The sequence below is a fragment of the Phoenix dactylifera genome, chromosome 10 (assembly GCF_009389715.1).
Source record: "Phoenix dactylifera cultivar Barhee BC4 chromosome 10, palm_55x_up_171113_PBpolish2nd_filt_p, whole genome shotgun sequence".
NCBI classification, from domain to species: Eukaryota; Viridiplantae; Streptophyta; class Magnoliopsida; order Arecales; family Arecaceae; genus Phoenix; species Phoenix dactylifera.
In genome coordinates, this window is record NC_052401.1 from 11,267,106 (window position 1) to 11,289,527 (window position 22,422).

Sequence of the window (22,422 nt, forward strand, 5' to 3'; positions counted from 1 at the left end):
TTTCTTCATGAAGTTAAAATTATCAATAAGCCGTGGTTTGGGTGATATGCCAAAGTAAATGAGGAAGTTATCATCTAATAACCATTGGAAAGAGCTTGCATTATCCAGAGAATTTTGATAAATCCCATTACTCATCTTTAAAGTGTATTAATTAACCAAAAATTTTGGGGTACAAGTTGTGTTTTACTATTTTTTATATGTTAATAGGTGGACAGAGATATTTGTATTTGATTCTATGACTGGTATAATTTAGAGTTTTTATAATAAATTATCCTTCATAGGTCATCTGATACCCTCCATTCCAAGTAAAGCAATGAGTTTTGGAAGTTCTCTCTTTTTTGAGTTTTTCTTAAAAAGATAATTTTGTTCATGAACAGAATACTATTATTACCCAAGTTCCCAATTTAGTATAACATCAAATTTCTAAAGACCTTGGATCTTTCAAGACATATGGGACAATGTGGTAGAAGAAATAGAAGCTAAATTAGGTAGCTATAATTGGGATTTGTGGGCAACTTTCTGGATTTCTGTTGTCTTGTGCAAGTTTTTCCCCCTTCGGTATTTTGTTTGAATGATGGCTGTTATGTCTATGCTTCAGGTCTTTGTTATCAAAACTACATTTGAGAAAAACATTAAAGATCTGTACCTCTTATATCTCAAGTCTCCAAAACATGGTGAATTCAATTTTTGCCATTTTTGGGGCTATCTCAACTACAACGATTATTACTCCAATATCTTCAATAAAGAAATGGGCTACTTTTATATGTGAGTTGGCATTGAGAAATGCAGATTGTGACAGTTGCTGTGGAATTTGTTACACCCATGATATCTGTAGATTTCTTACACAGCTAGCAAGCAGACATGCATACTGAGGTCTCAATATATGCGTGATACCAAGTTCATGGGCTAAGTGACCCATCCTCACAATTTGTGAAAAAAATTGATGAGTTTCTTAGGGATGGTCTTCTAGTAAACCTCACAATTAGCTTGAGATTTGAAGAGAATGCATATTTTGTTGGATAAATTCAATTTCTTGGAATGCTGCTTGGATTCTGTCCTTCTTACATTGGAGAAATGGTGCTTGTGACTTGGAATGCTCGATTTATGATTTTGTTACGTAGCATCGCCGGCTTATGTCAATATATTAACCTCCGGTTGATTCTAGAACACTGATGTAGTGGTTCAAGAAGACAATCACTCTCCAAATCAGTCAGTGTTACTGTCCAGGATCCTGTGGTGCACAGCTAAAGCAACTACGTATGTATACTGCCTTTAGTGTACTGAATGTTTGATAACATTGAAGGAAAAGGATTAAGCATGGTTTTTGTTTCAGTTTTTTTTTCTGTAAATTTTTTATTGAGTACTTTATGTAATACATTTTTTGTAATTTATAATACATATTTGGTTTTTTGTCACAAGATCTACTAGTGGGTAAATGATTGAATATTTTACCACTGGTGAGATTGATGCCGCTTAAAAGCAAATCTCATAGTATTTGTATTTTTGAAGGACAGATTACGTTGCAGGCGTCTAATGCAGGCACTTCATGTATACTGCCTTTAGTGTACTGAATGTTTGATAACATTGAAGGAAAAGGATTAAGCATGATTTTTGTTTCAGTTTTTTTTTCTGTAAATTTTTTATTGAGTGCTTTATGTAATACATTTTTTGTAATTTATAATACATATTTGGTTTTTTGTCACAAGATCTACTAGTGGGTAAATGATTGAATATTTTACCACAGGTGAGACTGATGCCACTTAAAAGCAAATCTCATAGTATTTGTATTTTTGAATGACAGATTACGTTGCAGGCGTCTAATGCAGGCACTTCATGCAATGCATGTAATGTAGATGAATGAGAAGGTCCATGGCTTAATGAATCATCGGAGAGTAAGATATTACTACTAGTTTATTGATAAAACTGCAGTATTGACCTATATGATATGAGGGAGAGAAAAAAAATGAAATTTGGAAACTTTTTCACATTTTCTCAGATTGGATTTTCAAAAGCAATACAAAAATTTTCTTCTTTTTAATAATGACGAGGTGGGTTTGGTTTAGAGGACATACCATGTCTAGGGGCGTGCAAAATGAATGAACAGACAGTGAACCTAAACTGAGCGGTTTGATTTAAATTGATTTTTTCTATAGTTGGTTCAATTTTGGTTCGCAAATTTTTTCAATATGAAAAAACCGGTTTGGTTCTGATTTGGATTTTCAAAAGATCAACCTACATTGAAACATCGAATATATATATATATTTGTGTGTGTGTGTGTGTGTCTCTCTCTCTCTCTCTCTCTCTCTCTCTCTCTCTCTATATATATATATATATATATATATATATATATATATATATATATGTATGTATGTATGTATGTATGTATGTATATATATATATATATATGTATGTATGTATGTATATAGATATATATATGTATGTATGTATGTATATAGATATATATATATATGTATGTATGTATGTATGTATATATATATATATATATATATATATATATATATATATATATATATATATATATATATATATATATATATATATATATATATATATATATATATGTATGTATGTATGTATGTATATATATATATATGTATATATGTATGTATGTATGTATATATATGTATATATGTATATATATATGTATGTATGTATGTATGTATGTATAGAGAGCGAGCGAGCGAGCTTGATTGGGCTTCTTTCGACTGGATTGGGGCTAGATTCAGGTGGGTTGAAGAAAAAAAATATTTAATAAGATGGGAGGGAAGGATGCATGTGCTCACGTTCCGTTTGAAGCCCTCTCTCTCTCTCTCTCTCTCTCTCTTTCTCTCTCTCGATGCTAGACCCTCCCACATTGCTCTCATCCGAAATCCAACTTCTTCACCTCTCTCTCTCTCTCTCCCCCTCCCTCCCCAGATCCTCCTCTTTCTTACATACCTCTCTCTCCGTTTTGAAGCCCCCCCACGACCTCTCTTTCCATAGCATTTCTTTCCTAACCCCCCACCTTTCCCCTATCCTCTCTCTCACCGGAAAAAAGCCCAATCCCCCACCTCTCTCTCTCATCGGAAGGAAGCCTAGCCCTTTCTCCGTGTTCAAACCGCTCACTCCTCTCTTTGTTTCAAACCAGTTATCCCTCTCTCTATATTTTGGCCGAGGGAAGCTCTCCTCTCTCGCACACCTTTGCTGTCCCTGTGTCCTCCTTTCTGTCTTGCCTAGAAGGAAGAGGAGAGCAACCAATCTTTTTCTTGTGCACAAGGAAAGATCTCCAAATGTCAAACCCTCATCCGCCGCTTGTTAGAATCCATCCTTCATTTCTTCCCTCTCACAAGGTACCCCTCGCTCCTCTCTATTGGTTAAAGAAAAAATAGGAAGTAGCCCCAACATATGAAAATATCGTCGAACAATGTCACAACAAACAAATAGAACCAAAAAGATCAAAAGCTATACCGCCACAACACTTCACTTTATCTTCCTTTGTAGTCACTTATGGATTGCACAATCATGAGATCATTTGTAGCCATCTAAAACTCGCTTCCTTCGATCACATAGACAGGTTATTGCAGAAGATAAGGAATTTATAGGGACTTGACATGAGCAAAATATTTCAACTTAACGATTCATAATTGCTATCTTACAACTACATGGAGGTTTCCGTAATGCAATCTTTGTAAGGAAGGATGTGAGCAACCTTAGATCGAAGCCCCGAAAATAGTTATTCAACATTGACCTACAAAAAACAAGTATTCATCTCCGGTCTTTACAAGATGAGAATCCAATCTTCTTTAACACCATCTGATTAGATGCTGACAATAGTGTGCAAAATATTTTTTGGATTGATTGGAGGATTAAGACATCTTATTGATACTTCGGTGACATGGTCGCTTTTGACACCACATACATGACAAACAAATACAACATCCCTTTTGCACTATGTCTTGGTGTTAACCACCACTTGCAGTCCATTTTATTTGGTATGTGTTTGAGTCTTCCAAACTTTTCTAGAGCCAATGTATGGTAAGCATCTAAAATGCATATTAACCGATCAAGACCCAGCAAAGAAAAGGGTAATTGAGCAAGTGTTCCCTAATACTGTCCACCAGTTTTGCAAGTGGTATGTTGGAGGAATATCAGGGAATGTCTGACTGTTCTGTTTAATACAAAGGATGGACTGAAGGAAGATCTTCACCATTGCATCAAATGCTTCCATTTCTCCAAAGTAGTTTGAGCATTGGTGGGATGGCTTCATAAAAAAGCACTTCTTGAAGTCCAACACTTATCTTGAACACATGTTTAGCATACGAGACCAATAGGTACCTACATACTTTAGGCACATATTTTTCGCTTCCATGACTACAATACTATGCAGTGAAAGTATTCACAAGGATTTTGTTGGCAATCATATGAATGCTTTCAAGTTTGCAACTAAATATGAAGTAGTCTGGGAGTGCCAATATGATTAGGAGGATGAGGAGGACTTCTGCACGATGCATTCACAGCTGACTTTATGATCCGGGTACCTAATTGAGAAGCATGCTCTTGAATTGTATACTAGAAATATGTTTAAGGTGTTTAGGGGGAGCAACTCGAAATGACCATCATGCATGACATGGAGGAGGTTGAGAAGTACTACTTGTATTATGTAAATGAGATCAATGGTACCAATGGGAATCAAAACAAGAGAACACCATACTGCTAAAATGCATCCTGTTAGATGAGAATTTTCATGTACTTGTCTCATGTTTGAATTCAGTGGTATTCTCTACACTCATGTCTTAAGATTCCTTATTCATCTAAAAAATTATCACATTCCCAAACATTACATATTTAAGCTTTGGACCAAATATGCAAAAGAAGGAGTTGTAGATACGACAACGAGGGCAACTGAAAGCCAGGAGCACACGATGTCAAGAACTAAAAGATTCAATGGGCTATATAAAAATCTTTTAAGATTAGCATATGATGGTTGCACCTTCCATGAAACATATGATTTTGCTATGAAGGATGTGGAATCTATGATTATAGAAGTTTATACACTAAATAAAAATCTACTGAAAGAATTAAGTGTTAGTGATGAGAGCCCTACACACCTTCCGGAGCCCATGACCCAATGTAGCCAACCAGAAAAATTAAGTGTTAAAAGTGTCGTTCTTGTTGGTAAGAAAATATAAGTCGTCACGCTTGCATGAACGTCTAAGCGGACCTTCTCCGACTTGGAGGCGGCCGAGCAGACCTCCTCCGACCTGGAGGCGGCCGAGCAGACCTCCTCCGACCTGGAGCTAGCCGAGCAGACCTCCTCCGACCTGGAAGCATCCGAGCAGCCCTACCAACCTGAAGATGCCCGACTCGCGCTGTGGTCACATCCCCCCGCAGTGCGACCGAAAAACTACGCCTTGCCTTCATGGACAATCAATGCGTATGACTCCTGCAGGCATTCGGTTTACTCAACAATCAATGCGTATGGCCCCTACAGGCACTCAGCTTACTCAACAATTAAAGCGTATGGCTTCTGTTGTCTACGGACATCAAGCCTCTTACGACAAACCTGCTTGGCTACGAATGATGGCATGACTCCACGATGACTTGAGAGCTTCGGCCTAATTTCCTACGGCAACAGCATTGATTCACACGATCGAGCATTAATTTCTACTGCATGCCTAATCGTACGATGGACCGTTTGCCCTGTCACATCACAGGTAACCCAGCCCACTCTATAAAAGGGAAACTTCCCCATTTTAAAAAGGGTTGGGAGATTGAAACTCTGGAGATTCACGACTCCTTCCGTTCATACACTTGCCCCCTCTGATTTAAGCATCGGAGGGCCAGCGCCGGGAACTCCGGCCACCAGTTTCTTGCAGGTCTTCCGGAGGACGTCGCGCGCCGTCAGACCGCCGCCCGCTAATTCTCACCGGAGCTCCTCCTTTCTGGCCCAGTGGTCGCCTCCGGGTCCAAATTCCAGCAACAGTTGGCGCTAGAGGAAGGGACCGAGTCGCGGCCATGAAGCTGAGAAGCAAGGGAACTTCTAATGCCTCCCGACGTCTTCCACCTAGCCCTGGACACTCTATCCAGAACTCACCACCTCCGGCCGATTCGACTCCTCAAGTTTGGCCGGAACAGTTTGATGCTTTGGTGCAGCAGGTTCAGGCCTTGGCTATTGCTGTCCAAGGCCTGCAACCTAGGGTGTCCCGATAGCACCGTTTCCTCAGGCCCCGGTTCAGCCGGTGCCCCCTTCAAGTGGACCGGCCCCCCCAAGGCCAAGATCTCCATGCCCGAGCATCCTGGAGAGAACCCCCAGTGAGGGGTCCAGGCGACTGGCCGCAACCGTCGGAGGTCGAGTCAGTCCCAGGGCAACCTGCGCCCGAGCAGACCACCGTGGCGATCCCCCAGGGCGACGAGCTCGACAAGAAAGTCGAGAAGTTGGAGCACCGATCGAGGCGCTCCACGACAGGAGGGCGGGACGCGAGGGCGATTTCGAGTTTACCACGAGGTCCCCCTTTTCCCAACAAATCGAGGATGAGCCGGTCTCGCAGAGGTTCAAGATGCCCCAGGTGGAGCCCTACAACGGCATGACTAACCCCCTCGATCACCTGAAGAGTTACCGGGCCTTGATGGCACTGCAAGGATCCTCGGAGGCCATGCTCTGCAAGGCCTTCCCCGCAACGCTTTGAGGAGCAGCTCGTCTTTGGTTCGCCGGGCTGAAACCCAGCACGGTCTCCTCTTTCGAGCAGCTCGGCAGGCAGTTCGCCACCAACTTCGCTGCCAGCCGACCCCAGCAGCGGACTTCAGACTCCCTCCTCGATATAAAGCAAAGGGAGGGAGAGTCACTTAGGGAATATCTGGACCGTTTCACTGCCGCAACTTGGGAGGTCCGCGAGCTCGACCAGTCAATAGCCATGTCGGCACTCAAGACTGGAGCTCGGTCTTATAGGTTTCTCTTCTCCATCGAGAAGAATTTTTCAGTTGACTTCACCGAGATGCTAGTCCGGGCGTGGAAGTACGCGAAAGCCGAGAAAGCCGTCGCTTCTAGACGGGGTGGGGCCGAGCAGACCTCCAAAAAGAAAAAGAGGCGTCGTGAGGAGCACGGCCGTCCTAGAAGCCCATCTCTGCGCCGAGCTAAGAACCCGCCTCATCTGAAGAGTCCACCTCGGCTGCGGGGACCGCTCCGACCAAGGTCCCCGCCTCGTCTGAGATCTCCACCGCGGCCCCGCATACCCAACGGAAGGTACGAAAATTACACTCCCCTTAACGCTCCTCGGACTGAGATCCTCATGGAGATCGAGGGTCGGGATTATTTTTGGCCTCCACCTCCGATACGGAATCCCGGGGCCTGGCGCAATCCCAAGAAGTACTGCCGCTTCCACCGAGACCACGGCCATGATACGGAGGACTGCTTCCAGCTCCGGGATGAGATCGAGGCACTCATCCGCTGAGGAGTGCTCAACCGATTCGTGCGGAACCGGCGTGAAGAGAAAAGGCTAGTGGAGGACGCCGTGCAGCATGGAGAGCCGAATGCTAACAAACCCATAGCTGGCACTATCAACACTATAGACAGGGGGGCCCCAGCCGGAGAACCAGTTGGGGAAAGGCTTCTTTCAAAGCGCCCCCGCACCTCTGAAGTCATCTCTTTCTCGAATGAGGACCTGAAGGGAGTTGAAACTCCCCACGATGACGCTGTAGTCATCTCTATGGTCGTAAACAAGTTTGATGTAAAACGCGTCCTAGTTGATAATGGAAGTTCAGCGAATATTTTGTACTTTGATGCTTATTCTAGAATGGGGATGACGGAAAAGCAGTTACGGAGGATGAACGCCCCACTGGTCGAATTTACTGGAGACTCAGTTCTAGTGGAGGGCGAGGTCGATCTCCTGGTCACGGTCGGGCTCACCCCCTGAGAGAGTACCGTAAGGATGGATTTCCTCGTGGTGCGCTTTCCTTTGGCCTATAACACCATCCTTGGAAGACCAGGGCTCAATGCTCTTCGAGCCGTGGCCTCAATGTGCCACCTACTTATGCGGTTCCCCACCAGCCAAGGAGTCGGCGAAGTCCGTGGGGACCAGGCAGTAGCAAGGCGATGCTACATGGCGACCCACGAGGCGAAGCAACCGGCCAAAGAGTCAACTTCGACACCAGATGACCAGCTCTCAGCTGAAACTTTAGAGACACGGGTCGACCCTCAGAAGAAGCGGGTAGAGCCTGGTGAGCTACTCACCCAAATTCCTTTACGAGAAAATTTTTCCGAGCTAACCATGCAAGTCGGCTCCAGCCTTGATGCTCGTGAGAGAGATTGCCTTGTCAACTTCCTGCGGGCCAACATGGATATCTTCGCCTGGTCACCCGCTGATATGCCGGGGATAGATCTGGAGGTCGCAGTCCACCGGCTCCAAACGAAGCCAACCTGCAAGCCCGTGCGGCAAAAGAAGCGGAGCGCCGCCCCGGAACGACAACGAGTGGCGGCCGAGGAAGTCGACAAACTCCTCAAAGCCGGCTTCATCCGGAAGATATCCTACTGGAGTGGCTCACCAATGTGGTCCTTGTCAGAAAATCTAGCGGGAAATGGCGCATGTGCGTGGACTACACCGACCTGAACAGAGCTTGCCCGAAGGATAGCTTCCCACTCCCTAGCATCGACCAGCTCGTAGACTCCACCTCGGGACATGAGCTGTTGACATTCATGGATGCCTTCTCAGGGTACAACTAGATCCGGATGGTGCCAGAAGATGAAGAAAAGACGGCCTTCATTACTGACGGGGGCACCTATTGCTACAAAGTGATGCCCTTCGGCTTAAAGAATGCTGGAGCAACTTATCAAAGGCTGGTCAGCCGAATCTTTAAAGACCAAATAGACCGAAACATGGAGGTCTATGTCGATGATATATTGGTGAAGAGTCGAATGGCGAAGGATCATGTGGCTGACCTCGACGAAGCATTCACCATGCTTCGGAGATACCAGATGAAGCTCAATCCTGCAAAATGTGCATTTGGAGTCACCTCAGGCAGGTTCCTTGGCTTCGTGATCACCCAACGGAGAATTGAAGCCAATCCCGAGAAGATCCGAGCGCTCCAAGAGATGGTGCCTTCGAGGACAGTTAAAGAGGTACAGCGGCTCACGGGATAAGTCGCAGCTCTCGAAAGATTTGTTGCTCGATCTGCCGAGCACTGTCTTCCATTCTTTGCAGCTCTCAAGAGGCCGAAGAACTTTTTATGGTCGGCAGAATGCCAGCAAGCCTTTGAAGAGCTTAAGCATCTTCTCGCTTCTCCTCCTTTGCTCATGAAGCCTCAGCAGGGTGAGCTTCTTTATCTGTACTTGGCTGTTTCGCCAGTTACAGTGAGCTCGGTCCTGGTCCGAGAGGAGAACAAGCTTCAAAGACCGGTATACTACACTAGCCGGGTCTTGAGGGATGCCGAGACCCGATATTCAAAGCTGGAAAAGACAATTTTTGCCCTGGTCGTTTCGGCTCGGAGGCTCCGGCCCTACTTCCAAGCCCACACGGTGGCCGTGTTGACCGACCAGCCGATGAAGCAAATCCTGCAACGATCAGATCGTGCTGGAAGAATTACAAAGTGGGCCATCGAGCTCGGAAAGTTCGACCTCGAATACCGACCCAGACCGGCGATCAAGGCGCAGGCACTCGCCGACTTTATCATGGAGTGTACTGTACCCGACGAGCCCGAGCCCATACCTACAGTGGAGGAGCCCTTAGAACAGCCGTGGACCTTGCATGTGGATGGCTCCTCAACCTCGGGGGGTAGCAGAGCAGGCCTCATCCTCACTAGCCTGGATGGGGTGGTTGCAGAACAAGCTCTGCGCCTCGAATTCCCCACCTCGAATAATGCGGCGGAGTATGAGGCACTTATTGCCGGACTCAAATTGGCCAAGGAGCTGAAGGTCGAGAACCTGAAGGTTTTCAACGATTTCCAACTAATTGTCAGCCAAGTTTTGGGAGAGTTCGAAGCCCGGAAACCATCAATGCAGAAATATCTTCAGAAAGTGCAGTATCTCATCTCGACTCTAAGCTCCTTCCATATCCAACACATTGCCAGGTCGGAGAATCTCAGGGCAGATCAATTGTCGAAGTTAGCATCCTTCCGTATGAGCGAGCTCCCCAAACCAGCAGCGCTGGAGTATCTCCAAATGCCCTGCACGGAGGAACTCGAGCCGGCCCTTTACATTGAAGTCGAGCCAAGCTGGATGGACGAGCTCATCAGCTATCTGCAGGATGAAGTCCTCTCCAGTGATGAACGCGAGGCTCGCCGAGTCAAGCGTCTAGCCGCTCGATACATATTGTACGAAGGCAAGCTTTATCGGAGATCTTTTACCTCTCCCCTCCTTAGATGCCTTCGTCCGACAGAGGCGGATTATGCGATGCGCGAAGTCGATGAAGGAATTTACGGAAATCATCTGGGAGGCCGAGCACTGGCACATAAGATTCTACGCCAGGGATATTACTGGCCGACACTCCAGAAGGATACGCTAGACTTCGTCCAGAGATGCGACCGATGCTAGAGGAACGCCAATATTCAACGCCGACCCTCGACCCCGTTGATCTCGATCAGTTCCCCTTGGTCATTTGCCCAATGGGGAATTGATATCCTGTGACCGTTTCCCCTGGCAACCGGGCAAAGAAAGTCTTTGGTCGTCTCTATTGACTATTTTACTAAATGGGTTGAGGCCGAGCCAGTGGCCCGGATCACTGAGCAGAAGATGCGGAATTTCGTTTGGAAGTCAATAATTTGCAGATTCGGACTTCCCCGCATCCTCATATCAGACAATGGCCGCCAGTTTGATAACGCTCGCTTTTGAGAGTTCTGCTCCGAGCTCGGTATCGACCACCGCTTCATCTCGGTCGCGCATCCTTAGACAAATGGAGAAATCGAGGTAATGAATCGTACTATTTTGCAGAGGCTCAAAGCCAGGCTCGACCAGTCCAAGGGACAGTGGGTCGAAGACCTATACAACATCCTGTGAGCTTATCGGACCACGTTCCGTGTACCCACCGGCGAAACTCCCTTTAATTTGACGTATGGAACGGAAGCCGTTATCCCATTGGAGATCGGGCTCCCTTCTCCGAGGGTAGAGCATTATGACGCCAACTCCAGCTCATCGCAGCTCAGAAATAACTTGGACCTAGTCGAGGAGACAAGGGAAGCCGCCCGAGTTCATATGGCGAGGTACCAGCAAAAGACGGCGCAATACTACAATGCCAGAGTCAAAGTCAAATCCTTCAAAGTGGGGGACCTCGTCCTCAGAAGGGCTGAAGCCTCTCAGCCGACCGAGCAAGAAAAGTTGGCTCCGAATTGGGAAGGACCTTACCGGGTCGCGCGCGTCCAGCGACCCAGGGTGTACAAGCTGGAGTCTCTCGAGGGGACCCCCATTCCACGAAGCTGGAGTTCTAAAAATCTCTGGGTGTATTACCAGTAGGACCCCAAGGGGTTCTCTCTGATCGGAACATGAGTCTCACCTTTTTACAATGATTTATCTGCAATCGTTTAATCATGCTGCGTTTCCCCTGATGACTAAATGTTTCGCGATTCTCAGACGACCCGGCCCGGCTCGTATATACGACCTCGCTCGGATACTACAATCGACACCGGGCGACACCGAACGCCCTGGCCAGGAGTCCGAAGTGCCAATGTCGAGCTCAGTCTCGATCTTCCTCAAATACCTTGGCAAAGGTTGGGATGCCCCGAGGTCGACAGTACGTTCTCAGACCCCTCGACCTCGAAAATCGTCGCAGGTCGATAGAGCGTGCCCGAACCCCTCGACCTCGCGCACGATACCTCGGCTAAGGTCGAGATGCCTCGAGGTCGACAGTGCGTTCCCAAATCCCTCGACCTCGGAAAGCGTCGTGGGTCGATAGAGCGTGGCCAAATCCCTCGACCTCGCGTACGATACCTCGGCCAAGGTTGAGATGCCTCGAGTGCCGATAGTGCGTGCTCAGATCCCTCGGCCTCGGAAAGCGTCGCGCAGGTCGATAGTGCGTGCCCAGACCCCTCGACCTCGTGTACGACCCTCCGATGATTCGGGATACCCCAAGTGTCGACAGAGCGTGCCCAGACCCCTCGACACTTCGGGAAGACGGGGTAGTACCTTCGCAGCCCTCCGTGGCGCTCAACACCAACAACGGGGTAGTACCTTCGCAGCCCCCTGTAGCGCCTCCTCGACTAAGGTCGAGATGCCCCGACGAGTCGACAGTGAGCCCGAGCTCCCTCAACCTCGGGATGACGGGGTAGTACCTTTGCGATCCTCCAAAATGTTCGTGATTGACAACAAAGCAACGCCCACACAGATCTCAGATGGCAACTATTTTTCCTAATGTGCCGGCGTCCCTAGAAAGCGGACCCCGAGCAAAAGAGCATCCTCAAAAGCTAGCCAAGGAGCAAAGCTGCCGACCTCGGCGTGAGACGCTCGACTCCAACAGTACAAAAGGTACATTTCAATCAGTACTTATGTTGTTTCATTCGTTCCTGCACCGATTGAATGCTTAGATAAAGCCCCGACCAGCATTGGGGCGCTTTTTCGGGTCAATCACGGGCCGACCTCATTGACCCCGCGCGCACCACTCGTCAATGAACCCTAGTTCGATTGATACCAGCAGCTCGGTGAAATTTGATCCCGAGCTTGGGGACTTGTATCGGGCCTGTACCTAGACTTGTTTAGGTCGGGAGGAGGGTCCGACAATTCGCTTCGGCAACTAGAGCTCCGAGCTCACGGAGTTAGCGACCTCAGGTTCTAGGGCTCGGCAGGTTCTAGGGCTCGTCAGGATTCAGTGCCAAGCTCGAAGGCTTGACGAGATCGCTGGTCGAGGGTCCGAGCAGTGGGAACTTTGAACCCGAATCTAGGGACTTGGCAAATATGCCAGACTTAAGTCTGACTACGTAACGAACGTGGTTGAAACTGCAGAGCCCAAGTCCATGGACTTGAGTGGACTCGAAGAACCCTAGATCTACTGAGAGGCGAGACCTAAATCAATTTACACGAATTTAGAAAAGGAATTTCATTTAGAAGAAAAGTCCGAAGGCTAAGTACAAAATCGAGGCTCGGCCGCATAACAGACAAAGGCCGCCTCCTTTACAAAAATAACAAAAGAAAAAAGAAAATCCTAGGGGGCGGGCGCGGCACCAGCAGCCGGGATCCCTTCGGCTCCACTGTCCTCGGTAGCTTCGGGGGCAGTTTCAGGAATTCCTGCCGAGCCCTCGGCAGCAGCTAGTTCCTCCGCGGCGGCCTCGGCCCGGCCGTCCTCAGCAACCTCGGGAGCAGCCTCAGGTGCTCCCGCCGGACCTTCCTTGGCAGCAGCCTCAGCCTCTCGAGCGGCTTCTTCAGCTTCGGACTCCTCGACCCCCGCTCCCGGTTGGAGCAGGTCGAGGTCGAAATCGGGGCAAAGCCGCCTCAGTTGATTGCGGAAGTCATTGAAGCCCTGGATGAGCCCGTTCACGGCTTCCTCTTCGAGTAGGTCACGGAACTCTTCCGATTCACGGAAGAGTTGGACGGTGCTCTGGGCCTGCTCCTGGGCCTCCTTCTCCCGAGCTCCGAGTTGAGCTTCGAGTTGCTCGGCCTTGAGCTCCGCGTTCTTTATTTCCTGCTCGCGGACGACGAGCAGGGACCGTGCCTCGGCCAAGCGAGCCTCGGCGGCCCGCAGCTCTGATCTAATCAGAGCATGAGCGGCCTTCTCTTCTTCGAGCACCGCGGTCACAATTCGGACTTCGTCCTCGGTGGCCCCCACTCTAAGCAAAAGCTCCTTCTTGTGGAGCTCGAGCTCCGCCAGCTTTCTCTCGGCCTCTTCTTGTGCCCGTAAACACCGACGAGCTCGTTCGTTATAGTCCGCGCTGATCGAGATCAGCGTATCGATCTCATGAAGATGCTGTGAGCAAGGTGAAGAGAAATTAGGCCGAGGATAAAATTAGGGCATAAAAGCTAAAAGCGCAAAGAATGAATAATAGTAAATAATAAAGACTTACCCGAACAGCAGAGAGGCGAGTTGACTCCAAAAAATTGTTTAGGCTCATGGCCTGGATTTTCGCCCTGTCGGCTGGAAGAAGTGCGATGTGGAAGATTTGCCGCGCCGTCTCAACGTTCTCGAGGGCTGAGTCGCCCTCGAACACTGCCCATTCCGGAATGTAAGGCTGCCTTTATCCCAATTTTCTACAAGAGCTAGAAAACTTAGCCTCCAACGGCTATTTAAAGATCCCTTTTCTAGATTTTTCATTCATATCTATATTTTCTAGACTATTGTTATATTATTTACTGATTGGTTTTATTTCTGGCCTAGCCACATGATATAAGTATGGCCATAATTAAAGGTTGTTGAGTTGAATATGATTTGTTTTGAATTAGATTTACGATTATGTATATGAATATTTGAAAGATATGGATCTTAATGGATTTGTATTTTGAAATAGAATTGGTTACGTCTTTACACTGATTCATGGTAATTTATGTTTTACTATTGTATTATATTTATTACATGAATTGTTTAGTTAAGATATTCATTACTTACTGGGCTGTCTAGCTCATTACACTATATTTTATTATTTTTATAGATATGAGAACTAAGATGGCATGGGGTTATGATCATGAATGACTAGAAGCTGAATTTGACATCTTTAATTTTGATCAAGATTTGACTAGAGTTTGATGCAAGATCATTTGAATATTGTTGGTTCTGTAAGACATTAAAAATTTGGTTCTAGTTATTTAAATTAAAGTTTGAATATTGGTTATTTAAATTTATTTTACTATTTGCTTTTTGATATTGTGATGAAATGCCTTGCATGCTTGTAGGGAGAGTTCCCTATGAGTATGCGGCTATTGCCGCGACCCCTAGCTCGTAATCTTTGGTCGGGGGCGTGATAATTAATATAGTATTAGAGCATAAGTAGATAAAATATAAGTCAAAGAATCAAACATAGGTTGAGTGTAGGTGGTAGACACTATGGACATTAGGATGTTAATCTATATTGATTACAGAATTAGTTATTTGAAGATGAGACATCTTATTCAAGAATTTCTAAATAAAAAAAATATTGTACAATATCTATTTGATACTTTGGGATCTTTTTGTTGGAATATATTTAGTGAATTCAGAGAATATAGTGTTAGAAGTATGCCCTAGAAGCCAATTTGGCTGACGCATTATTTTATTCTGGAACATAAATTTGTACTTGACCTATTAAGTTGGGCATTCTTTTCATTCATGTTCTTATGTGTCCATGAATCGTCCAAGAAATTAATAAGATAATGACGCATATTCTCAAGAGTTGAAAATTTGAGGCATGTGTCATTGGTGATTAATTTCTGAATTGCTCCTGATCGATGGATCATCACGAGAACGGTGATTGATCCGCTGAGATTAGTGCACATATTGCTTTCTTTGATGGACGAGTCTTGAGTCCACAGTGTAGGGACACTGGAGCAATTGTGCAAGTGCTTGTTAGAGAACAAGGGTACTGAGCATGACCAAGACAAGAAGTCACTTGGATGTCTATCCACTCGTCAATGACTTGCTTGATGTTGCAGTAGTGTGACTGGTCCTTTGACCTATGGTGCTTCGGTTACTCACAGTGAGGTTATTGTAGTTTGACTGTACGAATACATGGTCTCTAGACATATGGATCCATGCAGTGTAGATTGGCTGCAGTAGGTTCACTGTAGGACTAGGGTATGCAGCTATATGGAATCTATCGACCTTGATAGATAAGGAGAGATCCTATGTGATTTATAAGCTTGAGTTTGCAAGACCTCGGCCGGGGCAGTATGCATAGTGGAGAAAGAGTTTTCCACTCTCGAACTTAAGTCGAATAAATCTTGACATATGACAGATGATGGGGTTTGACGAGTTGTCCATGACCTCCGTCCTGTAGAGATCCACGATAGTAGGACTGTATCATACGATAACTGTACCTAGAGGTTCATTATTCTATTCTACTGGGTTGCCACTACATACTGCTAGGTGTCACTTGTGGATGTTGGGACTCACGGGAATTTACCTGATGATCGGTAAACCCTGACGAGTAGAACTGAAAGTTTTCAGTCCACTGAAAAGTATTTCAGTGATATTGAGATGGAGATCTCAATATGTCTCATTACCAGTCAGATTAGAACCTATGAGGTCACACACATTAGAGGTTCTGATTATTAGGATTGTCGAATTGTGATTTAGAATCACAATGTCAATTGTCAATAAGATTGATGTTCGAAATAATCCACTAAGAGTTAGTGAGTTAAATGGAAGAATTAAATAATTATAATTAGATTATAATTAAGTCTATTATTGCTGATTAATTGAGTCAAATTATGTTGGGTCTGACCCAAAGAAATTTGACTCAAATCCTAGTCAAGAGTTGGCTAGATTGAGTCCCTAAAAACCCTGCCTAATTCAGCCTTTTTCCCTGAATAGAGCCTCCCTCTTGATGCCTTATTTTGAAGAGTCAAAATAGGCAAGAGGGGGCAGCCAAGAGGGCAAGGAGGGGCGTGGCCCCCTCTCCTTCTTTGCTGTGAGCCGGAGCCCCTTGATTCTTTCCTGGCGCATAGGGTTTTGAACCCTATAAAAAGGGAGCCCCACGCCCCAAGAAAAAGGAGAGCTCTTCTCCCAGACATGGGGCAGCAAGGCTATGTTTTTGGGGATTTTTAAATCAGCAAAAAGGGAGAGAAAAGAATCAAAATAGTGAAGGGTTTTCTTCTTCCTTTTGAAGGCTGCACAAGGTGGGATCCTTGTGATTTCTTCTTCCTTCTTCTTCGACATCCAAGAGAGGCTTTTGCAAGGAGCTAGCACCCCGGTGAAGCCCCATCTCTGATCTTCAGCAACCTCGTGTAGATACTTGTAGAGGCCGGACGTTTGTGCGGCTACAAGGAACCAAACCACGATCATCGGTTGCGGTGTTCTTCTACCCGCACAAAGGTGAAGATGAGATCTTCATTTGAACTTTTATATTTCTGATTTTCTGGTAGTTTAACAATTCATAATTAATTATTAGATCTTAGTTTAGTTCCCATCTTAATTCAAAAGGGTTCTGAATCGTTCTGATTCAGTATGCGATGCACCGGGCCCGGCATGCGGATTCCGCCGCGAACGTCGCGCCGCTGTGGGGCAATCCAACATATAGGTGGGTTAAATTAGAGTTTTGCGGCAAAAGCATGGTGAATTAAATTATTTTGAAACTGGTGAGATACTATAACTTTGATTTGAGATGTATTGTGACTTGATTTAGAAAAAGCATCTTCAACCTTTTGAAGACTCAAGAAAATTTTGAGGACAATTTTTTTTTTTTTTTTAATGGGGGGGAGAATGTAACACCCAACCCAAGTAATAATGAACCGGACCTAGCCACTTGATTGTCCCAGATATAAGAGTTGGAATAGGATATGGAAAAAAAGGAGAGTCTTATTCGACTTGGAGTAGGAGACCGAAAAAATAGGAATAGAGCCTTGCTCGATATGGAGTAGGAGACGGACTCCTCCTTCATCCCGATTTTCTACAGGAGCTTGGATACCTAGCCTCCAATAGCTATTTAGAGACCCCCAGACTCCCTTTCACCCCACCACCGATAGGATTTGCTAATCACCACCGTTGGCTCCTTCTCCTTCTCCTCTTGAATTCCAATGGTCTTGTCTCCTAGTCCTTATCGAAGATTTCAGTCAAGTGCTCACCAAAGGCTAAGGTTTGAAAAGAAAGTATTGAAATTATATGAATCTATAGTTTGGTTTTGCTCGCAAGGTAAATAATAATTTACCTTTCTAGATTTTTTTATTTATATAATATTATTTTTATATAAAATAAATTGTTAATTGATTTATATGTAATTTATGAATTTTATAAGATTGTGTTTTGAATGAAAAATAGAAATGTAATTCAGAATAATATTTTTTGGACTATTGTTATATTATTTATTGATCTTACATCGTGTATGTATATTTTGATTGGATTATAATATATATGTATTTTGTGAAAGAATTTTGATATGTATCAGATTTGAACTCTCAGACTAACTATGTTCTGCACTTTACCAACTGGGGGTTATACATTGGCACTTTAATTATTATTGAGCACATTGGTTGTGACTTTGCCATTGGGTATAAGTGTGGCCATAATTAAAGATTGCTGAGTTGAATATGATTTATTTCAAATCGAATTTATGATTGTGTTTATGAATATTTGAAGCCGAATTTGACATTTTTAATTTAGACCAAGATTTGGCTAGAGTTTGATGCAAGTATGTAACATTTTGCCAAAGAATCACATTGTTTCCAATACTCATAAGCATCCAGTGCTTTTTGGGATGCATTATTGTTGGATTTTTCGGGTACATCATTAGTCAACACATGACTCAATTTTTTAAAAGTAAGTACAATATTCAGATTTCTTTTCCAATCACTATAGTTTGAACCCTTTAAATGATTGTCATCCAAAATCTTTGCTAAAGGAGTATAGTTGGACATGATGCCTACATCACAATACAATAAGATAAAAGAAAAATTAAGTCCACAACATATACATGCATAAAACCATTAAAATTGGGATTTTTTATTTTTAATTTTAATGGTGCACTCACAATTTCTTACAACAATAATTCCCTTAGATGCATAAAATATTTTCATAAAATATTATTGTGAGTAACATGAACTTCATTCAAAAAACTCAATAACCCATTTTAGGATATATTAAGCTCTTACAAGAAGCAGATACAACTTATCTACCAATAACAATTAAAGGACTTATGTTATAATTTGGCCTCCAATCAGAGTAGACCACCATCGTTTTAGATTGTCACACTCCCATTGTTCATGTACATTTCCATTGTCTAAATATATTATGTTATTGTACGTAGCAACCCCATTTTAGTTGTAGTTCCCACTAACCATGACATATTTATTATCCAATAAAATAAATAGCAACAATGATTCTTCGAAATAAGTCTTATCATTTTAGCATCGACTCATTTCTAAAATTATCACAATTATTTATCAACAATGGAAGGCCTTTAGAGAAAATCTTCATAGGATTATATCTCTATCTCCATACTTGAAATAATAAAATAAGGGAGCATATAATTGTCATACAATTAGATATAAATGTTTAGTTTATCCTATAGACAAATCCATCACCATAAAAAAAAACTCCAAACTTGTGTAATTCTTAAAATCATATTTTGAAATGCTACACAAGTCAAAAATATATTCCAAATACATATAAACTAAAAGAATTTCTAAGTCACAATCTCATTCAATCAAATAAAACAAGATCACATTAAATATACATAGCAAGTTATGAATTTAACATTCAAAGAAACATATCATATGTTGAATGAGTCTAACCCAATTATATCAACAAAAATCAACAAACGAATAATTCAAAAATTATTCATGAATCCATGTACATCAAAGAATCTTGCTTTGATACCATTGATAGTTTGTAGCAGAATTTCAAATCTTATTCAAAATAATTTCATTTTATCCATATTCATAATATGAAAATTTGGTGGAGTCTAAATCATTGTTTGATGTACATGGATTTATGTCATGGGACATACCTTAGTGATGATATTACTCACAAAAGACTTCACAAAAGCAAAGTCCTCCTAACTTCACACGCGATGCCTCTTCTACAACTTTGGCTATCCTTTTTAATTGGTGAGAAAAATTTCTCGTATATCATCTCTACTTGCTCTCACTTTTTTTTGTAGAGGAAGTATATTGAAATCTCATCCAATGACATTCATTATAATGAAACCTCTCTTATTCATGTCTCTTCATATACTAACGTTTAGTCTATTATATTCATTCCATTGTAATGAATAAAAAAATAATCAAATTTAGTAACATTCATCTAATGAATTGTAAGAAACTATTCATAATAGAAATCTCATTCAATGACATTCATTATAATGAAACTACTTTTATTCATGTCTTTTCATATACTAATGTTTAGTCTACCATATTCATTGGAATGAAAAATTAATCAAATTTAGTAACATTCATCTAATGAATAGTAAGAGACTGTTCATAATATGACATTTCGTATTATGACCTTTTGGATGCCAATTAGTAAGAGAATGAGCATGTTGCGTGGGACTCATTAGGGATATTCTTTTCTCTGGTAAGCCAAAATCTAATTTAGTTTGGCAACTGCAATTATACCTATTTGCAAACTATAGTCTCACCCAAAGAATAGAACATGTAGTGAGTATCCCTTGTCACATTATATTTTCATATAATTTTCTTCCTCAACTAATATTCCATATGAACTACTGTATTGATATGGTCTACCATGAGACTGTCTATTAGTAATTCATATATGTGTTCTTTTATTTAATTTGAATTATACAATTTCTCAAAATTGTATCAGCCGGGTTTCAAATTCCATTCTAAAGAACACAATTTTGAATATTCTTTCCTTCTTAAGAAATGGTGAATTTCCTTTTTGGATGTTTATGACTCTTCACAAATCTTCATATTTTTTTTATGCAACCCAATATATCCGTATATAGTCTTTTACAAGACATCAACGGTTGACAATGTCAAAGCTACACAAACTCCACATGGGATTGTGTAATATCCTTAGGTCATTAAGGAATTATGAATATGTAACTAGAACCACTCTTTCATTCTAATAGATTTTATGGTTCAAGAGTATTCTAATATTTGGTCCTGTTTAGTATCTGTTATCTTACAAATACCAACATATTTACTAAGAATCTCTATTATGATGATTGAAACACATCATGCTATCATTTATAGTAGTACAACATGTGACAACCATACTATAAATATATTTGCCCAATATATATTTATTTAGGTTATGAACTATTTTAGATTACAAGAAAATTGGTGTATCATATCTGTCTGTATTAATCTCTATTATTACATGATCTTCATACATTGTAATCATGGACAAATTTTATCATCATATAATAAAATTAATTTATCCAGGTTATGCATGTAACAGAACTTTATTAATATAATATTGGCTTTGTCGGGCACATTAACTCTTTCAGTAGGCTTTACTAGTTTTCCCTACAAATAAAGACTCTCTGAAATCCAATTCTATACAATATTTTGGACAATCTAAGAGCTCTATAACTTGCTCTCCGAGTACATTAAATAGTTAAAATCACTCAAGATGAATTAAACGCTCATTGACTTCCTTCTTTCTCTCTTTGTTAAAGATCTCCATCCATGCTTTAGATAGAAGTAGGGGCACTGGTGCTGCCAATGCTGGGAGTGATGGTTTCCTCAAAAATAGATTTGACCTTAAGCATGTCCGCTTGCCCATCACCATTCATGATCACCATATTGCATGGTATCCTCTGCTCGTAGAAAGTGCTCCACTTCCTGTGGTGTCTACCAGATCACACAAAGCGAAGTTAATTCCTCGAATGTTGTTAATTTAAAATCCTAGGATTCTCTGATATACCTGTCAAAGACCACCCACGTTGCATGAAGGTTTGTGGTCTGCTCCAAAACTAAAAGTTGTACTGGATGACCCATGGCTACCTTTTTCAATGGAACCACCTGCAATCCATTCATGAAGCAAAAAACTTTACTTTCGAAACGGAAAAAAGAAATAATCAAATGAAGATATTAAAATTTGTGGTAAAGTTGTTAGTGGTGCACATACCCCACGAGCTTCACAGAGCTCAACTACTGTGTGAAGCTTTTGATAGCGAGCGTCATTCTTCCATTCAGGGCACTCTTTCATGGTAGATAGATCCTCAAAGTCCAAGGTCCATACGTCCAACCTGGTTTTGCACGAAACTGCGCGAAGTGCAGTGATAGAATGCGAGGCTCTTAACTATATACCAAATATTACTTCGTGGAACAATCTTGACTTTATTTTACAAGAATTCTCACGTAGCATAGCCTAGCCATCCTTGTTTAATCGATACGTATCAAGTATATAGTTAGGAGGCAATAATTAGCAATTGCAGTTGTACATAGTTGTTCTGTACGTACATTAGTCTTTTGGCACTTGCTGATGTCAGCAGGTTGGGTCAAGGTGGAGCATATCATAAAATACTAACTAGATCCAACTTATAACCATGATAATGGCGCCGGCTAGTAGCTCTGTTGATTTCATTCCTAGTTCTTCAAAACCGACAGATTCCAAGTGTTAATGTTGAGAATCGGCCTGTCCCAGGCACCGAGCGGAAGAGATGCTGGAGTGCTCGGCGATGAGTTATTCTGGTCGTGTAAAGCTGCAGTTCAGAATGGAGAGCTACCGTTGGATTTTTGGCCTGAGTTCTGACCTAAAATAGCAAAGACAAAGAAGTCCTCTTATTGGAGTGCATCCGGCGGGGGACCTTCTGATGTTTAAGTTAGAACGATGCTTAGGGAACCAAAGAAGCGTTCACGTGCTCTGGCAATATCCTCTATTTTCTGAGCATCGTCCTGACTTAGATATTGGAGGGTT

At 42.9% G+C, this 22,422-nt stretch overlaps 1 protein-coding gene across 2 annotated transcripts in view; it reads left to right on the forward strand.

The window, feature by feature from the left end:
- The window catches only part of LOC103722329, a 44,004-nt gene extending 42,586 nt beyond the window's left edge, over nucleotides 1–1,418 (forward strand). For both annotated transcript variants that reach the window (XM_039131009.1, XM_039131011.1), the window contains one exon: nucleotides 599–1,418. In XM_039131009.1, coding sequence (XP_038986937.1) covers nucleotides 599–769 — 171 coding nt within the window. In that variant the 3' untranslated portion in view covers nucleotides 770–1,418. The remainder of the gene's footprint in view (nucleotides 1–598) is intronic.
- Nucleotides 1,419–22,422: the final 21,004 nt, after the last annotated feature.